Source organism: Fusarium oxysporum, chromosome 5, assembly GCF_000149955.1.
Source record: "Fusarium oxysporum f. sp. lycopersici 4287 chromosome 5, whole genome shotgun sequence".
In the NCBI taxonomy this organism is placed as follows: Eukaryota; Fungi; Ascomycota; class Sordariomycetes; order Hypocreales; family Nectriaceae; genus Fusarium; species Fusarium oxysporum.
Window position 1 is genome coordinate 3,668,685 of NC_030990.1, and position 17,111 is coordinate 3,685,795.

General features: G+C 48.5%; 8 protein-coding genes across 14 annotated transcripts; 5 read left to right on the forward strand and 3 right to left on the reverse strand.

The window, feature by feature from the left end:
* Positions 1-124: 124 nt before the first annotated feature.
* Positions 125-1,555, forward strand: FOXG_02251 (protein-S-isoprenylcysteine O-methyltransferase). Of its 3 annotated transcripts, none has more exons than XM_018379628.1 (2): positions 125-319; positions 418-1,555. In XM_018379628.1, exon 2 carries the CDS (start codon positions 424-426, stop codon positions 1,270-1,272), a length of 849 nt encoding a protein of 282 aa, XP_018235700.1. In that variant the 5' UTR covers positions 125-319; positions 418-423; the 3' UTR covers positions 1,273-1,555. The 3 variants fall into 3 exon arrangements, with proteins under 3 accessions (XP_018235700.1, XP_018235699.1, XP_018235701.1); XM_018379627.1 differs by having other exon boundaries at positions 160-319; positions 374-1,460; XM_018379629.1 differs by having other exon boundaries at positions 160-238; positions 418-1,460.
* On the reverse strand, positions 150-3,884 carry FOXG_02252 (diacylglycerol O-acyltransferase). Of its 2 annotated transcripts, XM_018379630.1 has the most exons (4): positions 3,099-3,884; positions 2,997-3,037; positions 1,928-2,936; positions 150-1,880 (listed from the first exon to the last, which is right to left on the reverse strand). In XM_018379630.1, the coding sequence occupies exons 1-4, from the start codon at positions 3,370-3,372 to the stop codon at positions 1,660-1,662; spliced, it is 1,545 nt and encodes a 514-aa protein (XP_018235702.1). In that variant the 5' UTR covers positions 3,373-3,884; the 3' UTR covers positions 150-1,659. The 2 variants fall into 2 exon arrangements, with proteins under 2 accessions (XP_018235702.1, XP_018235703.1); XM_018379631.1 differs by having other exon boundaries at positions 1,412-1,880; positions 2,997-3,884.
* A 277-nt stretch (positions 3,885-4,161) lies between these two features.
* Positions 4,162-8,726, forward strand: FOXG_02253 (polyadenylation factor subunit 2). Its single transcript, XM_018379632.1, has 3 exons — positions 4,162-4,722; positions 5,024-5,139; positions 5,190-8,726. The coding sequence occupies exons 1-3, from the start codon at positions 4,647-4,649 to the stop codon at positions 6,849-6,851; spliced, it is 1,854 nt and encodes a 617-aa protein (XP_018235704.1). The 5' UTR covers positions 4,162-4,646; the 3' UTR covers positions 6,852-8,726.
* On the reverse strand, positions 5,853-9,201 carry FOXG_02254 (endonuclease G, mitochondrial). The gene has a single exon (XM_018379633.1). The coding sequence runs from the start codon at positions 8,273-8,275 to the stop codon at positions 7,235-7,237; it is 1,041 nt and encodes a 346-aa protein (XP_018235705.1). The 5' UTR covers positions 8,276-9,201; the 3' UTR covers positions 5,853-7,234.
* Positions 9,202-9,533: 332 nt separating this feature from the next.
* Positions 9,534-13,714, forward strand: FOXG_02255 (uncharacterized protein). Of its 2 annotated transcripts, XM_018379635.1 has the most exons (4): positions 9,534-10,136; positions 10,206-10,336; positions 10,384-13,174; positions 13,243-13,714. In XM_018379635.1, exons 1-3 carry the CDS (start codon positions 10,061-10,063, stop codon positions 11,788-11,790), a joined length of 1,614 nt encoding a protein of 537 aa, XP_018235707.1. In that variant the 5' UTR covers positions 9,534-10,060; the 3' UTR covers positions 11,791-13,174; positions 13,243-13,714. The 2 variants fall into 2 exon arrangements, with proteins under 2 accessions (XP_018235707.1, XP_018235706.1); XM_018379634.1 differs by having other exon boundaries at positions 10,384-13,714.
* FOXG_02256 (uncharacterized protein) lies at positions 10,552-13,928 on the reverse strand. Its single transcript, XM_018379636.1, has 2 exons — positions 13,720-13,928; positions 10,552-13,660 (listed from the first exon to the last, which is right to left on the reverse strand). The coding sequence occupies exons 1-2, from the start codon at positions 13,799-13,801 to the stop codon at positions 12,240-12,242; spliced, it is 1,503 nt and encodes a 500-aa protein (XP_018235708.1). The 5' UTR covers positions 13,802-13,928; the 3' UTR covers positions 10,552-12,239.
* A 46-nt stretch (positions 13,929-13,974) lies between these two features.
* FOXG_02257 (DNA-directed RNA polymerase I, II, and III subunit RPABC2) lies at positions 13,975-15,623 on the forward strand. Of its 3 annotated transcripts, XM_018379637.1 has the most exons (4): positions 13,975-14,189; positions 14,242-14,508; positions 14,562-14,681; positions 14,738-15,623. In XM_018379637.1, exons 1-4 carry the CDS (start codon positions 14,149-14,151, stop codon positions 14,772-14,774), a joined length of 465 nt encoding a protein of 154 aa, XP_018235709.1. In that variant the 5' UTR covers positions 13,975-14,148; the 3' UTR covers positions 14,775-15,623. The 3 variants fall into 3 exon arrangements, with proteins under 3 accessions (XP_018235709.1, XP_018235710.1, XP_018235711.1); XM_018379638.1 differs by having other exon boundaries at positions 13,975-14,508; XM_018379639.1 differs by having other exon boundaries at positions 14,242-14,681.
* A 206-nt stretch (positions 15,624-15,829) lies between these two features.
* Positions 15,830-17,018, forward strand: FOXG_02258 (uncharacterized protein). The gene is made up of 2 exons (XM_018379640.1): positions 15,830-16,222; positions 16,292-17,018. Exons 1-2 carry the CDS (start codon positions 16,136-16,138, stop codon positions 16,607-16,609), a joined length of 405 nt encoding a protein of 134 aa, XP_018235712.1. The 5' UTR covers positions 15,830-16,135; the 3' UTR covers positions 16,610-17,018.
* The last annotated feature ends 93 nt before the right edge of the window (positions 17,019-17,111 follow it).

The following is a 17,111-nucleotide window of genomic DNA, read 5'->3' on the forward strand; positions in this document are numbered from 1 at the left end:
TGTTTTTACGGCATTAACAGTGTTTTTGATCATGTGCTAGATAGTAGCTTCATGTACCTATAGCTCATCGGTACTTTGACTTCCCGGCCACCCTGGAGCCAACGCTCAGGTGGATAGATCCACTAAGCTCAGATCCTCCCAACTCATGAGCTAAGGCCAACAATCTTGATATTGTTCTCTGCCTCACAATCCAAGACTGCAGACGCCATTCGGGGACGAGGGCCAACACGCCTTCTGAGTAATAACTTTTCATTTCTTTATTTCAGTGCCAAAGACAGCCTTCCGACCCTTTCTCTTTTCACGATTCTTCTCAGAATTTGTACGTTCATCTCGCCATCTAATCTTTCATCAAGCTTTATACCAACCCCTGAAGACCTCATGAGATCACATAGACTATTTTCTGACTTTTCATCAAAGAAAGCCATGTCTGAAACCACGCAAAACGTGGGTGCTAGACCTGTCAACTTCAGCCCTTCAGCTGCTCATCATCGAGCATCGCCTGCTCATCATGACTCCTTCTCCGGCAACACTCGCTCTCTGGACGAACTCATGATCCTGAAGCCCTACTTTGCAGGCCAGCCCAAGTCACTCTCCGGTATCGCTCTTCGAGCTTTCTGCCTCGGTATCACCTTGGCTTGTAGTGCTATCTCCATGGGGGCTATCCTATTTTTGACCTCTAGCCCAGTCTGGCGTGTTCCATTCTTCCTGTTTGCACTCTCAGCTTTTCACTTTCTCGAGTTTTGGACTACGGCTGAGAAGAACACACTCGTGGCCAGCATTGGAAGTTTTCTCTTGACGGCAAACTGGCCAGCATACGCCATCGCCCATTCAGCTGCGTTTATCGAATGTGCCACCATTAACCTTTTCTTCCCTAATCGACACTGGGCACCCTATGGCACCGGTCCTATTCTTCTGCTCCTCGGCCTTGTCATGGTCACCGTCGGACAGTATGTCCGCTCAGTGGCCATGTTGCAAGCTGGAGCCAGTTTCAACCATCATGTTCAGACCAGGAAGAAGGATTCCCACGAGTTGGTGACTTCAGGCATCTACTCAATCTTCCGCCACCCAAGTTACTTTGGATTCTTTTACTGGGGATTGGGAACACAGCTAGTAATGGGCAACGTTCTGTGCTTCTTTGCCTATGCGGCTGTTCTCTGGATGTTCTTCAGCAAGCGAATTAAACACGAGGAGGCCAAGTTGATTGAGTTCTTCCAAGATGATTATGTCCAATATCGAAAGAGAGTGGGAACAAAGATTCCTTTCATCGCTTAGAAGATGTGAGAGAATAGGGGAGCGATCTAGCCACAGGCGCATGTAAATACAGCTAAGACTAGAAATGCTTTTCAGATTACTTGCAATAGGACCATGTCTTGGGGCTACTGTCATAAGGCCTACTAGGCCAAGTTTATGCCTACATTTCATCAACATAAATTTTAGAAAATAGAATCTGACGGTTGAGGTGAATGAATGCCCTCGCACATCGTCATGTTAATGTATCCCTAATGCCAGTCTTCAAGATGGTAAAATCTAGTTTATACGAAGATAGGCGAACGACTTCTTAATAATAATTTATCAAATATCTATCGGGCCAATACGTTAAATATGCTAGCTGAGCAATACCAAACAGTATCCAGAAACTTTGTCCGTAGCCAAGGCACTTTAACTCGATACTGTCGTCATCTGTTTGCTGACACTTCCATACTTTGCTTGCCAGGCGTAGAAGTACATCAGTGCTGCAAAGGGTTGTCCAAATATGGTGAATGATACCCAAAAAATAGTGTTACCGACTATTTTGCCAGTGTGCCCAAGCTTCATGTTTTCAAGAGGCTTGGTCAATGCAATAAGTGGCAGTTGAAGGAACATGCCCAGGAAAGCAACGCCTGCGACCGTCAGTTGTGTAACTATGATTTAGGATATGTAAACTTACCAATGATGTTATGTGTAGGGACACCGACAAGGATCTCGTGAAGAATAGCCGATACCAAGAAGACTACAAAGCTGGCAGCTTGAGGACTCCAACCACGCCCGATCATGGGCATGTACAGATGACGCTTGAAATACGTGTAAACAGGCTTGTTCCACGTGCGCCAGTATGCTCCTAAGCTCTCGCTGTTCCACCAATCGTCATAGAATGACCTGTCGCCAAACCTCAAAACCTCGGCTAGGGCGTTAAGGAACGACTGGAAGAGTGCGAAGAAACCGGCAAGCCAGATGACTAGGGAAATGGTCGAAAGCTTAAGTAGCCGTTCCAGAATAGACATGAGGTCAAGGGAGGCAATCTTGTCGAGCGAGTTTCGAAGGACAGGTGCAGCATACTGAGCACTCGCAACCCACATGAACACACTGAGGCCGAAAATTTCTCCAACTCGCTTGGCCACAAAGACCCATCTGATTTTATCTGTGCGAGGATACACGGGCTGGTATACGAGTGTGGGTGCCCACCAGAAGTATACCAGGTTGCTGAAGGTGATGTTCTGGGGATACGGGCATTGCGTGTACAGCTCAGGCACCAGTTCGCGTTCTCCTTCCACGGGATGCAGGTAGGCATGCCTCAAGTCACGGTTGGTAAAGGCATATGATGCAGTCTTGAGCCAAACAGCAATGGCATGCATCTCGGTCAAGGTACCAATGAGAGGATGGTGGATCTTGAAGTATACGACCCAAGTGGTGAGAACAAGGGCAAGAGTAATGTTGAAAAGGTGAGCCCATGCGACAACGACCCAGGTCTTATGAAACCTCTTGCGCTCCTGCTCTGAGGGGCCACCAGAAGGTGAATCATTGACACGCTTGAGAGATCCTCGAGCCTGCTGAGCAGCAGCCAGCTCAATCAAGTAGGCGGCGAGGAGATGGCATGGGATGAGGAAGTAAAGGAGTAGACCCAAGTAAATATCTTGACGGCTGTAATCATGACATCTCACGCAGATCAGTACTCCATACTATAGGCTGTATTAGCTGGTTGTCAAAGGCATAATTGATGGACGGGAGATGAAGTATACCTTTTGGATGTTCTCAAGCATCAATCGCAAGTTTCCAACAACTGCCAAGCATTAACAACCCAACAGATAACATCATGATGAGGGGCATTGAAGCTTCCATACCAAGCACAATGACCATGAGGTTACGGAACCCAATAAAGCTTGGAGCAGCATCGGAATCGTGACTCAGACATGAAGGCCTCGTCTGTTTGTGGACCGCAGCGACGTGCCTGTACTTCTGGCCAGGCTTCTTTGGGGTTGTCGTCGTGGCAGTTCCGTTACCGTTTCCGTTGGTGCGATTGTTGGGTTTGTTCTGTGTGACGTCGTGGCCGCTGCGCCGGGAGACAGAGGCCGAACCATTCGAGGTTTCTATACTCGTCGCTGTAGCCGAATTCATTTTATAAGAGCCTTGCCTAGACGGCAGACTAATCGCGCAAAAAGTAGAAGCTCAAGAAATTAGGAGAAAGAAAACAAAAGAAAGAATTGAGCAGAGTTGCCGACGGAGATACGACGACCTTGTTAACGTCAAGTTGCTTGGGTGGCGGCGATTGTTACAAGGATGATAAGATACCGAGGGCGCCACTGTCGCACCGAATGAACCACCTACAGCTTCAAGATAGAGCACGTTAAAGAGTTTATCAAACCACAGGAATGTAGGAGATAAAGGGTCGAGAAAAAAAGGAGGTAGAAGGGACATTCCAATTAAAAACAATCAATCGACTGAGTTTCTTTCGCAACGGCCACTCTCCTCACTTCCTATCCCATCTCGCCAAGTACATTACCTACTATTATGCAGAACAACCATTTTGGCGCCTCTTCTGGCGGGGCTGTTTGAGCTTTTTCGCTTTGATCATTTTTAGCAGCAGCTCAGGGACTTTTCCAGTGAGGCTAAAGACAATCATCAACGCTAAAGGGGGGGCCCGGGAGCATAACACCCCTGGCTTCCGCTGCATTCTGAGCGTTTTAATGGATCGACGAACTCCCCCGAGCCCACTGGCTTGTGGCGCTGCAGGGGGAAAGGTATGCGGCAACAGGTCGCAGGCCCCAGAAGGCTTGCAACTTTGCGACTGATATCAATGTGAAAGCATGTGAAAGTGCGGTTGTATTGCATACTGTTGGTGAGATGCAACAGTAATCATGAGCGAACTAACGCAGTAAGCTCGGGTAGAGCCCGTGGGTGACGAATCTGCGCCCCAACAATTCGGTATACGAAAGGATATTCACGCATGTGCATGTTTTTAGTAGAGGCACTTTATCTCATCAGATCTAACCGTTGAGAGAGTCTCAAGTTTTGGAGAGAGAGAGGTCATGTGACGTGGAGTTTTTGGAGAAAGGCGTGACTCCAAAACTGAGGTTGGCCGGTTAATCGTCGCTTGAATCGGCGCTTCGTAGCTTTGAACTTCAACTGAAGCTCACGCGCCTCGAGTAACAGCATTGTCTTTGTTCGTTCTTTATCAAATCAATTTACCGCCCCCAACGTCTTCTTACAGGAATTCAATTTTCATCATCGCCATATAGAATCTCCGTCTGACTAGCTACTCAGAGATTATCCAACAACGACTTCATAGCTGCATTGGTTGTTCATTTCCATCTTGAAAGACCCACTCCCTGCGACGCGCTTCTCAAGAAGGCTATTGTGCATGCTTGATACCCCAAAGAAAATTCGTCACGATGGCCTATGAGCCTCGTGGTGATCATGGTGGTGGCCAGGGCCAAGATGGGGCATTTGTGAAGGTTCGAGGCAGGCGTAAGTTTACCCATCATACTCAGTGACATGTCTCCTGTTGTGTTTGCATTGCCAAGCTGCTCAGTGGCAGAAAAATATGAAAGTTGTGGGAGAGATGCTACTTCATCAAATGTCTCTGTTCCATGTATGTTCAAGGAACGACTGTTGTTTAGACGAGCAATCGAGATGTTTGATTTTGGCCAACCTCATGCATAAAAGCAGGGGTTCTTTCTAGGGCTATGAGAGAGGCATTCGAATACACATACATCATAACCTGAAGACATAAACCATAACTGATTTCAAACTGACGTTTCAACTCCAGGACCTGTGACTGACTATGGTGCTACTATAACACACTGGCAACATGATCGTGCCCCTAGCTATAAGGGAGGATATACTGGCGAAGCTGAGCGACCTAGTGTTAGCTATATCGTTGATGTGAGTAGCGTTCTATGTGAACAACTGCGCCATCACTGACACCAAAATAGATGCTTCCACCTGCAGCGCGTGTCACAAAAGCTGCCGACAGTATCCCTATTAAGCACCTTCACTCTTCTCTTAACAAAATCAAGCACCCCATCAATGTGGTGCGTTGGACACCAGAAGGTCGAAGATTATTAACAGCGTCGACCAGTGGCGAGTTCACACTATGGAACGGAACAGGCTTCAATTTCGAAACCATCATGCAGGCTCACGATTCCGCCATTCGTGCCCTGGAATACTCACATAGTGACGACTGGCTTATCTCGGCGGATCACGACGGAGTTATCAAGTACTGGCAACCAAACTTCAACAATGTCCAGAGCATCAACGCCCACACTGACCCTATTCGAGACCTTGCTTTCAGCCCAAGTGATTCCAAATTTGTCACTGCAAGCGATGACTCGACCCTCAAGATCTTTGACTTTGCTCTGGGACAAATGGAATCCAAGCTTGAAGGTCACGGATGGGATGCTAAAAGTGTGGACTGGCATCCTACTAAAGGATTGCTCGTATCTGGTTCTAAGGACCACCTTGTCAAGCTTTGGGATCCTCGTACGAGCCGTTGTTTAACGACTCTACACGGCCACAAGAGTACTATTACAAAAGTACTGTTTGAAAAGGTCCGTGGGGCTTGCCTCGCGACATCTGCAAGAGATCAGACCGCTCGTGTTTTCGATCTTCGCATGATGCGTGACATTTGCCTTCTCAAAGGTCACGAGAAGGATATTTCTACTCTTACATGGCATCCTATCCATCCTAATCTTCTCAGCACTGGTGGTATGGACGGCTCTCTATTCCACTACCTACTCGATTCACCAAACCCGCCTCCTGGCCAGTCCTTCACCGTTGCTCCTTACGACAGCCCTGAACCGTCATCAGTAGCCGCTCAGTCAGTATGGCCAATGCACAAGGTGCCCTTTGCTCATGATTATGCTATTTGGTCTCTCGACTGGCATCCTCTTGGACACATCCTTGCATCAGGATCCAATGACCGTATTACGCGTTTCTGGAGCCGTGCTAGACCTGGTGATACAGATGTTTTCCAGGATCGCTACCATATCGGTGAAGCAGCGGCCGAGGCCCAAGGAACCTGGGACCGCCGTGGTAACCGTCGTCAGCGACAGGAGGAGGAACAACAAGAGATGGAAGACGAGATGGACGCTCTTGTTGACCAAGACGCACCGAGAGCTGCTGTCCCCGGACTGCCTGGCATTCCTGGACTGCCTCTTGGTGGAGGCCTACCAGGCCTTGGCTCAAGTATTCCACTTCCTCCTATTCCTGGTGTCGGTGCCGGCTCAGGTGCTCCTCCACCTCCTCTGCCATTCCCCTTACCTGGACTCAACGGTGGTCCACCGCCACCCCCCTTACCTGGCCTGGATCCCAACAATCCTCCAGATCCAGCTCAACTCCTCGAGCTGATGAAGAAGGCCGGTGTGCCCCTCCCGCCACCAGGAGCCCTACCTCCAGGAGCCTTACCCCCTGGGCTTATCCCACCACCGGGAAGCATGCCTCCGCCGCCCGGAAGCTTTGCCATGCCGGTCCCACCACCTCCTATGCCTGGATTTGACGCCGACAAGGCAGACGCCCGACGGAGAGCTCCCCTACCCAGTCAAGAGGAGAGCTTGCGACACGAACAGCGACAAGGAAAATACACGAGAGCGAGATAGAGGAAACGCAGAAAAAGAAACGTCGATGATTCGATATCCTCTGGCGCTGGTGGTTTACGTAATGCTAACTGGTTGCAACTAAGCAAAAATACATTGTATCCTTACAGAACTAGGCACAGGTTTCAAAAACTGTAATATATATATCAATCGAAAACTTTTGTATACCCATCATTCATTTGAGCCCATAGGCAAAATGCACATGCTATCGGTGGTGCATATAATTCTAAATGCCAAAACATGTAACATAACTGTGACGCTCTCATACGCAGTCGTGTATGTTATAAATTCGTTGAGAGCTAACCATAGAGCATCTCATGCTTATTCATTCCCCGTATGCAGAGACCAATGTTCCCTTTCCCACTCTACAAATGCTTGCTAGCCTTTTATTTCTTAGGGAAAGCCTTTTGCTTATCCGCGAAGTCTCGGATCACAAGAGCACAGGTGTGGTCAGAACACAGACGTCGTCTTCTCTGGGGAGGTAGCTTAGTAGCAAACTCAAGGCCACTAGCACGCTCAACAGCCTCGAGAGGAACCTCGAAATCGGTGATAGGCTTTGAGTTAGCAATGGGAGCGTTAGGGAGAACGAAAGCCCCCAGTGCAACGTTCCCACCAACGCGACCGTCCTCAGCAAAGATCACCTTGTAGAAGTGCGTGGGCACAGCAACTGAAGGAGGAGTGCCGATCATCTCGTACTTGACGTACCACTTGCCATCGGCCTCCTTCTTGGGAAGATAGAGAGGGCCTGTGACGATGCGAACTGAGGGATACTTGACTGTCAAACGACGGCAGAAGTCCTCAAAGTGAGCCCAGTAGTCACGGTTGAAGCCGTCACCGACCTGAGGGCACATGTTTGTGAGGTAGAATGTGTCATCCATGGCCTTCTGAGACCATTTGCAGTCGGCAGCAGGAACTTGATGACCACGGTCATAACCACTGCGGTAGTAGTCCTTCAACAGAGCCCGGAACTTTTGTGGCACAGAGTCATCCTCAAGAAAGCTGCTGTGCTTTCGATCACCATCGCGAATGGCAAGGGAAGCAGGTGTGATATGTTCGACGACCCAGTGAGGGTTTCGTGTACGACGATCGTAGGAGGAGACAAGGCCAGAGCGATTAGCGACATCGGCGATAGGGCCTGGAAAGCCGTACTCGAAAAGACCCCCGGGGTTGACGATTGCGCTGGGGTCGATTGGCAAGCCGGACGGCGCAGTGGCTGGAGGCCCGAAGACTTGGGCGGGAGGAACAGCGGGAGAGGCGGTGGGAGCAGGAAGAGCGGCGAAAGAGTTTGAGGTTGTTGGAGGAGGCGTAGCTAGATTATTGGTCTCCTCGACACGTTTACCGCCTCGAATGGAGTAAATGGCGGCAGTGATAGCAGCGCCACCTCCTGCGCCTAGGCAGGCCATAGTAGCGAGAGTAGTCTTGGACATGATTATTATCCCTTGAGAACAGACGAGGCTACGAAAAAAGAAAGTAGAATAAAGTTTGATCTTAATGAGCGGACGGACGATAGTAAGTGGGAAATCAATAACTGGGAGTCAGATCACGCGCGATCTTTGCCCAATGGTTTTGAGTTGCAGTGCCTCGTGATATTGAGATCGATCACAGGGTTTGAGATAGCTTTCGAGCCGAACCGTAGAAATTTTGGGAGCTGAGCTTGGAACGGAACGTGGGGGTCCGTTGTTTTGCCGTTATCGGTGGATTTTAGGGGTCTTGAGGCCTGTGATTTGACGTCACTGCGCGGTAGTTTGAAGATTGAGGGTAACAGTCAAATATGGAATATCATTAGATCCCGCTGTTTAAACACAGGGAAATACATAAAAGCGACAGATACTGGTGAAAGGCTACTTGCCCTACCTAGAGCATGAATTCGAAGCAAGACAGGGCATGAATCATGTAGGGATTGTTCTAGACACCGAATGATTCAGATTGATTCATCAAGGTGCGTGGCTTGTGAGACTCTAAAATGTAAGTTGCCGTGTATGACAAGACACGAGTTCATCGAAGAGCCATCCACGAGGAATTGTAATTCTCGAGGGTCTTTCAACCTCGAGACGTATTTCGGGATTGAGGCTCAGTGAAAGATCACATTATGTAGGTTCGTGTTAGCGTGGACCATAGCGAATATCATGCGTAGCATTACCTGATGTGGGGGATGACAAAAACGAGAAATTGATTCGCCGCGCAAATCGCATCTTGAAACTTAGCTCAGACAAGGTATGAGGCGTCATGATGAGAGGAGTTAACGCTTTTATATACTTGACTTGCATAACCGCAGGAAGGCTTCTATAAAATCCGGCTTGATGTTGAGGAACCAATGACTCTACTGTAAAATATGTGAATAGTTACCTAGTAGTTACTCGTCACATATAATACAACCCCCACGATACCAGGGCAATTATGGAGATCGCTATAATTAATAACGCACTATTAACTGGTGTCTCACTGTTTTACTACTCGTTACAGCTACTACAATCAAAAGAGGCATGACAATTCGTAAGCCAGGCGGTCAACGAGACGCCGTGATCCAATGATGCGCAGATGCTGAGACGTGAGAACCTTGAGGGACAGGTTTGATGGAGACGCACGGCCTCATGATGGTGTAAGTTGACCCCCAACTCGATCCTCTAAAAGGGTTCCAAGGGGCTAATTATTTATAGCGTTGTAGTTTCTCTTCTCCTAGTTGAAGCACGAGGTTGAAATAGGAGCTATCTTAAAGGAACAATTCCTCATGTTAGGGCCTAGACGTGGTTTCCTTGTTCTATCATGATCCATTTGTCGTCAGAGCCAGGCTAATGCGCATTAACAAAGCCCCATCCTTTTTGTCATCGACGCCTCTGCAAGGCCCTTGAAACTCACATTCAGCCTCGAACTTATTTCTCTTCTCTCTGTTGCGTGTAAAGCATTTTTATCAACCCCCTTTGTCCTCTTCTTTGTTACTAAGGCTTTCGTTGTCATTGATTACTTGTGTCGAGCCCAGACTAACAAGGTCCCCGCTCACTGCGCTAAACAAAACCGCATCGATATTCCCCTGCTCGCTCGCTACGTCAGACCTAGAACAAAAAGATCTACAGCGTCTTTGCTCTTGCCTCTTTGCGCCCATCACAACCTCGCGTCAAGTCTCGATCCCTCTCGAAACTCACACTTAGCCTTGTCACCAGAGCTTGTTTCTAGGCGCAACATCAGTTCATACACAGACGATACACTTAAGCAGCATGGCCATATCCGTGGGCCACAGCAGCCTCGACAATGATACTCGCGGCTGGATCATGTGTGTTGTCAGCGGCATTGGTGAGTTGCTCCTCATCTCCAAGACCCTCAATGCGCTTCCGGGGATACAATTCTAACAAATATCCTCAGCTTGCGTTGTTGGCGCCTCCATAGTATGCGTTGACGTTATCGTTCGGCTATTTCCTGGCAAGAGAAACTTTCGCATCCAGGATAGCAACGTCTTCTTAGCTTGCTCCCTCAGCTTGAGTTTCGGTGTTATGGTACGGCCCTTCTGACAGCACCTATCTCTTCTGCTAACAAAGAACAGCTATTTTCCGCATTGTATAGTATGCTACCGGAGTCCAAGGAATATTTCCAGCAGGCCAAATGGTCTACTCAAGCTGCTGGCCTGGTTATGATGTCCTGCTTTGCTGGTGGTTTCATCGGCATTCAGGGAGTTTCGCGATTGCTTCACCAGTTCATGCCTACCCACGTCGTCGAATGCGATCATACACACGATGAAAATGCGACCAAAGACACCTCATGTCACCACGAGAGGAGACAGTCTCGTGCCCGTCGTCGACAATCTTCCCATCCGCCGCCTGAACAAGCACCTGTCAACAAGTCGCTTTCCAAATTAACCAACGGTAACGGACAAAATGCTGCGACCGAGTCTACACCTCTGCTGGAATCCACTTTGAATAGCCCAACGCAACCTCTTAAGAGACAAGCGTCTGCCCGAGATGGAATGCGACGTCCTGCTAGTCCAACACGAAGCCGTACCACCACAGGACTTACGGATGGCTTCCCTGAGAGGAGGAAATCCATGCGAGAAGTTCACAAGCGAGTCATGTCCTTCGTACAAGATACAAAGTGCAATTGCGACGAGTCGAACTCCTGCTACGGATTCACAGACCCTTGTGGCCAAGAGTGCTTCAAGCATCTAAGTAGCCGAACCAGTCTATCGAGCAGACCTGGAAGACAAACCCAGATTCTGCGCACTACCACTGGATCATTCCTGAACCGCGCGCCTGAACATTCGCATGCTCACCACGATCATGAGCATGAGCATGAGAATGGATGTGAAGACTCTGTTGAGCCCTTTGCGAGACCAACATATCGAACCAGCAGAGCCAAGTCGCGAGAGCCATTAGATCCGATAGTCCCGGAGGAACTCTCTGAACACGATAGCTCATGCTCATCTGCAGGAGACGACGAAGATGTCGAAGCTCAACATCATCACCACGTTCCAACAAATGCATTCTTGTCCATTGGCCTCCAGACCTCCATTGCCATTGCTCTGCATAAGTTTCCTGAAGGATTCATCACCTACGCTACCAACCACGTAAACCCATCTCTAGGTTTCAATGTTTTCATGGCACTATTTGTCCATAACATCACCGAAGGCTTCGCCATGTGTCTGCCGCTATACATGGCTCTGGGTTCTCGCTGGCGCGCCATGGCATGGTCGGCCTTTCTCGGTGGTCTTTCTCAGCCCATTGGCGCGGGCGTTGCGGCCCTATGGTTCAAGCTCGCCGATAAGACCAATATGCAACCCAATGCAGTTGCTTACGGGTGTCTCTTTGCTGTCACTTCCGGCATTATGGTTAGTGTCGCATTGCAGTTGTTTGTGGAGAGTCTGAGTCTCAACCATAGCCGTAACCTCTGCATCTTCTTTGGCTTCCTTGGCATGGCTTTACTGGGATTCAGTAACGCTTTGGTGGGCTCTCACTAGTTGGCCAGCCTTGTACGAGACATATAAATACTTAGCCAGTATCTTTTTATGCTGGACGGGCTTACGCTCTGACATTCGTTCCTGTCATTACTTGACTCCTTTTCTTGCGCGGTGTTGGTCTGGGCTGCAATTGGGCTTGTACTTAGGCTTCATTGGGAGGGGCATAAAATCATTTTGGGTTTCGGCATTCGGTATACTGATAGAAAGGAAAGAATTTCACTTATACCCAGGGACTGGGTACACTTGGTCAAACAACTTTATTTCTTTCATCATAGCCATTTCCCATCGCTTTTGTGACATTGCATTTCATTCTTCATACATCCTGACGGTGTCACGATAGCCAGCCGCTCATACGTTGACCACCGTCAAGGCCTTGCGGCCGGGTATCTATTTTATTTTTCACCTTTTAAAAACCAGAACATTTTACCTCCACAAATGTTTTCTTTTCTTCAGAGAGTACCAAGAGCGGGATCAATGAGAGGATCCTGTACTGTTGAATCTCTTGCCAGCAGAAGTATATTGGTCTCGTCCTCCGGCCAGTCATCTCGAGGAGGACCATAGTCCATTGTAGCGGCAAATATGTCATCCTCCGGCATGATACCGGGCCAGTTTGTTGTGTTGGAGAAACTTCCATCGAAGAAGAACTGGGCAGGATCAAGCTGGTCTCCAGCTAGGATAAGAGATGGGTCAGTAGCCGGTGGGTGATACAGCTCAACATGTGCATCCCGGTCGTGGTAGCGAATGAAGGCTTCATGGCAGTGGGGACAAGTAATCGTTCGCTCTGCCTGGTTCGCAGCACCGGAGAGTTCATCTATAAGATTCATTTCTTGAGACGGTTCAGGCTTCGAGAGCTTAGGGCGTTCGTGGCCGAGGTGCTTATATCGGATATGATCTTCTAGTCGACTCTTGGTACTAAACTTATCACCACAGCCTTGATCGTTTGTCCAGCCCTGTAGGCCAGAACTATTGAGGTCAACTTGGCCGCAAACGAAGCGGAATCCCTCATGCGCTGTACGAATATGAGCGTTGAGGTTGGACTTCTTAGTGAACTTCTTGGTGCATTCGTCGTATGGGCAGGCGATGTTCTTTCGATCCTCGACGGACTGGCCGGAATGGTGCATTTCGACATGTTTCTCCAGCTCCCATCGTGAGGCAGATTTGAATTCGCAGAAAATGCAATTTTGATGCTCTTGGCGGATATGTGCCTGAAGCAGCACTTCAGTGGTGAATCCGACCCGCTGTTCTGTGCCATCGGGCATCCTCTTCAAATCGCATTCGCCGCACCAGAACTTTGCCTCGCCATGATCCTTATCACGGTGTCGCTTCAAGGCCGCCTTGGACTCAAAAGCATGACGACACCCTTGCTCGGGGCATTGGAGTGCAGGTAAGCCCTGATGATCTTTTCGAACGTGCTTGCTCAATGTTTCCTTCTTTCTGAAACTCTGCCCACAGTCTTGGCAACGGAATCTCTCTTCGCCTTCGTGAACGGCCTGGTGTCGTTTAAGTCGAGTACCCGTCACAAAGCTCTTACCGCAGCCTTCCTTTTGACAGACGTGTTTTCGCTCAAGAGTATGGACGGCTTTGATGTGCTGCTTCAAGTGCTTGTCCTCTATATAGTCCTTATCGCAACCATCATAAGGGCACTTAAATGGTCGAGAATTGGTGTGAGAATTCAGGTGATCTCGTAATCTGGCAGGTCGATTGAAGGTCTTGGGGCAACCAGGCCATGTGCAAGCAAGAGTTTTGAGATCCGAAGGAAATTTAGCCCGGGGAGTCGTAGCAGCAGTGTTCACCGTTTGTGGTGAATCAGGGTCCTGGGTGGAATATGGAGTATGAGCGCTAGTCAAGTCGTCCTCAGCATCATCAATATCTAAGTTCGCAATATCAGCAGATGCATCTTGAGAACTCAAGAATGGAACTAAGCCGTACATAAGTCATCTGGGCCTCCACGATAAAGTCTCTTGGCCGGAGGGACATCAAAGGCTGCCTCGGCAGCTTCTCGTTTACTCATAGTGCTGTCATGCCGAGGAGCCTTCAGTTTGTAAATGTCGAAGCAAGCTTGGAAGTGGCAGAATTGATTTCAATTTAAGGCGGTGACAATGAATTTTTGTGTGGGGATTACAGGGATGAGAGTCAAGAGCGATCCACCTGAAAGCTTCGCGTCGATATTCTTTGTCTAAAGGTGCGGAAGGTGCGCCGGAAAAACATCGGCCTAACCAGGTTTTACTTTGTTCTTCTATAGAACTTTTTCCGAGGTTGACCTGGGCAATTCTAAAACCATCCATTGCGAAAGCAACTCTGGACTAAGAACACTCTCGCATTCATTCTTCATCAAGTTCATATTAAACGACATTTACGATGTCTGATTTCGGCGATGACGATGTTGGCGGCGCTGGCGGGTAAGTTGCTTCGCGGTCTTTGCAGGCGCACGCGGATCTAACTCCTAGGCAGCGACGAGCCCATGTACGAGGAGGAGGAGATCACCGAGTACTACGACCCCGAGGTTCTCGAGGAGGAGGATGGTGACCAGCAACAAAACGGACAAGACCAGGATAATGTCGTAGTCTCGGGAGATCCTTCTGCCGCTGCCAACGCGCTGAAGGGCGGCGACAAGCTACTCAAAGACAAGAAGATTCCCGAGAACGAGCGAACTACCACACCCTACATGACCAAGTACGAGAGGGCACGCATCCTCGGTACACGCGCTCTGCAGATCAGGTCCGCATCACCTTGCTGAACTGCAGCAACTTCAGAAAACTAACTGGATGCAGCATGAATGCGCCTGTGCTAGTTGATCTGGAGGGCGAGACCGACCCCCTTCAAATTGCGATCAAGGAGATGCGGGAAAAGAAGATCCCCTTGATCGTGCGGCGATACATGCCCGATGGCTAGTAAGTGATGGTTGTTCAGGCAGCTCGAAGATGCCTTACTTACGCGTGTGGTACAGCTACGAGGATTGGACCTGCGAGGAACTGCTGCAGTAAGCGGCCTAAGGACTAGCACGTCGCGAAACAACCGATTGCCCCCGAGGCGTATATACCCATGCGACCCTCCTTAGATACAATCGAGCTGGAACGTTGTGTGCTCCCTTCTGGCTTGACATGTTGTATAGTGTATCAGGAGGTTAATTAATCATGTACAAGCGCGGCGTTTGAGATTGAGATTGATTTACACAGGAACTAGACAAAAAACAAGAAGGAAATCTACTTTGCTTCTGTGTCTCGGTGCACGAGTGTGTTGATTGTCTCTGACGCCGTCTTTGATGAAGACGGACAAAGAATCCCCAACAGCAACACTGTTGACGGATGCTCCAACGTCACATCGTTACCAATACGGATGTGTCCGGTAGAAGTCCATGAAAGAATGATGTCAAGTGGGAAATGGCAGATGACTTGTTTTGGGTCTGATGGGCCGATTACGTCGGGCCAGATTGTGTTTCACTGAAACACCGGCGCGAGACATGACGGCATCTTCTGATGTTTGGACTCAACCTCAAATGCGCAGTGGCCTTTTATACGTCACAAAGTCTGATAAACAGTCAATCCAAGCAAGGGAGCATCCTCTCATACCACGCAATCTGGGCCTGACAGAGATTATCAACCTCAAATACAAAGACATGATTCCTGCAGCGTCTGTGGCTTCTTGCATATTTGAAAGGGTCCTCGTCCTCGCAGGTAGATGAATTGTCCAACCAACCACAAGTCCAGAATATTCTTTCCAGCCTCCGACGTTGTGCCACACTGATCCGGAAACGGTTGTTGGTAGGAAGGGAAAAGCCGTAACAGCCGTAGCTTTGCAGATCATGCAAGTAAAGTTTTCATGCAACCTTAGCCAACTTGGCTTTAATTCAGTTTGTTCTTTGGCTGTGGTATCAAGGTAAGGATCTAGACGTTTGGTGACAGGATGATCTCCCTCTTGGCGGGGACTTTCATGACGTCGGCGGATACGCACTCACTTGACTGATCCGAATTGAACTTGAGACGATGATGAAAGGTTACGTCTAGTGTTGATCGTACGAGTCGTTTTCTCTTATGCAGGAGGAATTAGAATTTGGTGAAGCTGTTGTGCTATTGGAAGCTTACCTATTATCTTACTCCATTTCTTATAAGAGGTTGGTTGCACTTGTGGTGTTTTGAGGCCAGGAGGTTGGTATAACAGAAACAGCAAACAATTGGAAAGACCAACCGAGATTCATAACTTGCTTTGGGTATATATCTTACTCAAATCCAACCTCTGCTAAGAATCCTTCTGATTCATACTCTTTCATCTCAGACATTGACACTCGCCAATCTAACACTTTCGTTTCCACTATCGTTATCAGCCGAGACGAGTCCCAACCGCTACAATGAAGTTCTTCACTGTTATTGCAACTATTATTTCTGCCGTCAGCATCTCTGCTGTGCCCATATTGAAGGAGCGGGCCGTCGGGGGTGTAAGTTGACTCTCTTCCCTACTGTACAGGTTATCTCTTTTATGTGGTATTGACACCTCATCACCGCAGGTCTTGATATGTACCGGTGCCAACTCCACAGGTACATGCACCCACGAGGTATACACACTTAACAAGTGCCATCAACTTTCCGAACCTTTCCTTCGCAACGTCACAACTTTTGCGCCTGATGGTGAATATTTCAACTGTTACCCCCGTACAACCGGCTGCAATGACACTTGTACGAGCCCTACGGGTTGCACAATAGGCCCGATCGATTTCGACTACAAATTCAAGTTCAATTTCACTCGTGTCGGCTGGCCCAAACTCTTCAACAGTTTTGACTGTTCACTAAAGAAGACCACAAAAGGCGAGAATATGTTCGATTAGGAGAAGATTAAAAGGATGGAGCAAGGAGAGCCAGTATGGGTACCTGGGTGGCTAAATGAGTTGACGAACACGATTGTTTTCGGTTGCATCTCTTTGGTCTTCTTCCTGCTGCGTTAAAGCGATCGATTGTTCTTTTTTAGTATTGCATTGGCATCGTCAACTTGGGGACGGAGCAATGGGCAACTCACCAGGCCACGGAGTATTTGGAGTTAGCGATAATAGCGATGGTTTTTTATTCTTTGGCAGTTAGTCAGGGCATGTACGCTGAGATAGATACAGCTCTAATGATTGACGATTATTATCATGAGATAAGACATGAAACAATCATACACTCATACACTCATACCAACCCGACGTCACATTCTACCGTAGTACTAATGTATCCTGAGAAAATAAACTAGTCAAAGAGCATATCGAGTTCATCATAAATTATTACAAGATATCCTCATACTGTCTAAACCTTATTGTCACTTAGGCCTTTAGTCATGAGTTTTCTGCTACC